This window comes from Propithecus coquereli, unplaced genomic scaffold (assembly GCF_000956105.1).
Source record: "Propithecus coquereli isolate 6110/MARCELLA unplaced genomic scaffold, Pcoq_1.0 Scaffold3, whole genome shotgun sequence".
Classification (NCBI taxonomy): Eukaryota; Metazoa; Chordata; class Mammalia; order Primates; family Indriidae; genus Propithecus; species Propithecus coquereli.
The window spans coordinates 20,199,701-20,201,838 of record NW_012148618.1 but is presented as its reverse complement, the minus strand read 5'-3'; the positions used below and the strand labels follow the sequence as shown (position 1 = coordinate 20,201,838).

Below are 2,138 nucleotides of genomic sequence, written 5' to 3'. Positions count from 1 at the left end.
TTTAGTAAAAATAAGTAAAATAAATATGTTAGTGAGTGATAGTAATATCCATCTGTCTTTTGTAGTCACATGAGACTACTATTCTGAGAGGAGTGAAATAATTACCATTCTATTATATTTCCCTCTGTCTAGGGTTGCAACTTCACAGGATTCAAACCAAATGAGCTTACTCAACTACCCAGACATTTGGATGCTGAACAAATTTATCTTTTTATTTTAAAAGCTCATAACTTTGAGGTATGTAAATATTTTTATTGTATAATAAACTTTGAGAGTACGTATGATTTAATGAATCAGACCTTTAAATAAGCTATGAAAAATTAGATATTAAGCAAGATTTGATCCTTTGGGCATTAAATTTGACAGGAAAGATCAGTGATGTCTAACACCCCAATTATTAATACCAGAAGAGAATGTATTAGACGCTGTGTTACTGCTTCAGGAGTCTGAAATTGCTATTGCGTACTGGCTTGGGATGTGACTGCAGCAGGTGTTTTTACCTCTGTGCTCCTGCTCTGGCAGCTTATTTCAACCTGCTTATTTTGACCCTGAGATAACTTGTGAGACCCCTTCTCCAGAACCCTTTTGGGAGTTCCCTTTGAGCCTTCAAGTGTGCTGGGGTACTTGGGGCAGTATCCCCTCCAGCAGCGGTCCCGAACCTTTTTGGCCTCAGGGACAGTTTTCATGGAAGACAATTTTTCCACAGATTTGGGGCGGGGCGGGGGGGGAGATGGTTTTGGGATGATTCAAGCACATCATATTTATTTGTGCAGTCAAACCTCTCTGCTAATGATAATCTGTATTTGCAGCTGCTTCCCAGTGCTAGCATCACTGCCTCAGCTCCATCTCAGATCATCAGGCATTGCATTCCCATAAGGAGCGCACAACCTAGATCCTTCATACGTGCAGTTTACAGTAGAGTTCGCACTCCTGTAAGAATCTAAGGCCAGCCACTGATCTGACAGGAGGTGGAGCTTATGTGGTGATGCCAGTGATAAGGAGCAGCTGTAAATATAGATGAAGCTTTGCTTCCTTGCTTTCTTGCCGGCCACTCCCCTCCTGCTGTGCAGTCTAGTTCCTAACAGGCCACGGACTGGTTTGGTCCATGGTCCAGAGGTTGGGGACCATGGCAACCCCACAGGGTAATCAAATGATGAAAACCTGCAAGTGCAGGAAGGTAACTACCTCAATGGCCAGTGATTGCATTAGGATAGGATAGGATGAGGGTGGGTGGTTACCTGGTAAAACTGATTGTTTTACCCTCTATAATTCAATTTTCTACTTTTTATCTTTATGCATTTTACATATGTTCTTTGTGATTAAAAAGTACTAAAATCTAAGTTGAAGCTGTTACCAATGCACTCCATACAAAGTAGCTCATGAGAAAGAAGTGGTCCCACAGAATACATGATAAAGAATATTCTTGCTGTAAAAGTTTGTATGATGTCCTTTTTTCAGACTTGTACTTTCAGAACATGTAGAAAAAGGCAAATGAAAAAGAAAAAAAAAAAAGACTTGTACCTGAGGAACAGGAATTCATACCTATGGATTTCATTTTTAAAAATCTTGAATTCTACTGAAACTGACATTTAAAAATACTGTAAATAAGAAGATAAAATCATCTGTTGAATCTGCATATTTAAACCAAAATTTATACTTTCTAGTAGTCACAGTAAATACATTTAACCTTCTGTAATGATTTTGATCAATTTTCTGGTTAGACGGTATACTATGTTTAGACCATCTCATGATGGGGGCTTATTGAAATAGAATTCTGTGATTTTTCGATTGGTGATATTTGTCTTCTGTAGAAAAGGGGAGAAATTATGGCATGTATCTTATATTTTTGCTATTCTTGGTCTGTCCTACACTGTCCTTTCAATAGATAGTAGCCAAATATGGTTATTGGGCATATAAAATGTGGCTCATATGCCAGAGGAACTGAATTTTTTATTTTATTTCCTTTAATTAATTTATATACAAATCTAAAAACTAATGTTTTATTCATTTGTTAAAAAACATTTAATTATGTTTGGAAAAAAATTACAACTATGGTTTTTATGAAGTCTAAATATTGAGCTAGTATTTCTGATGAAAATTTAGTGTTCAAATTGGGTTATTCTATAAGTATAAAATAT

At 36.6% G+C, this 2,138-nt stretch overlaps 1 protein-coding gene across 1 annotated transcript in view; it reads left to right on the top strand.

The window, feature by feature from the left end:
- The window catches only part of FAM227B (family with sequence similarity 227, member B), a 225,297-nt gene that overhangs the window by 43,299 nt on the left and 179,860 nt on the right, over positions 1-2,138 (top strand). Inside the window, exon 5 of the mRNA XM_012649149.1 lies at positions 133-237. Within this exon, the coding sequence (XP_012504603.1) occupies positions 133-237 (105 nt within the window). The remainder of the gene's footprint in view (positions 1-132; positions 238-2,138) is intronic.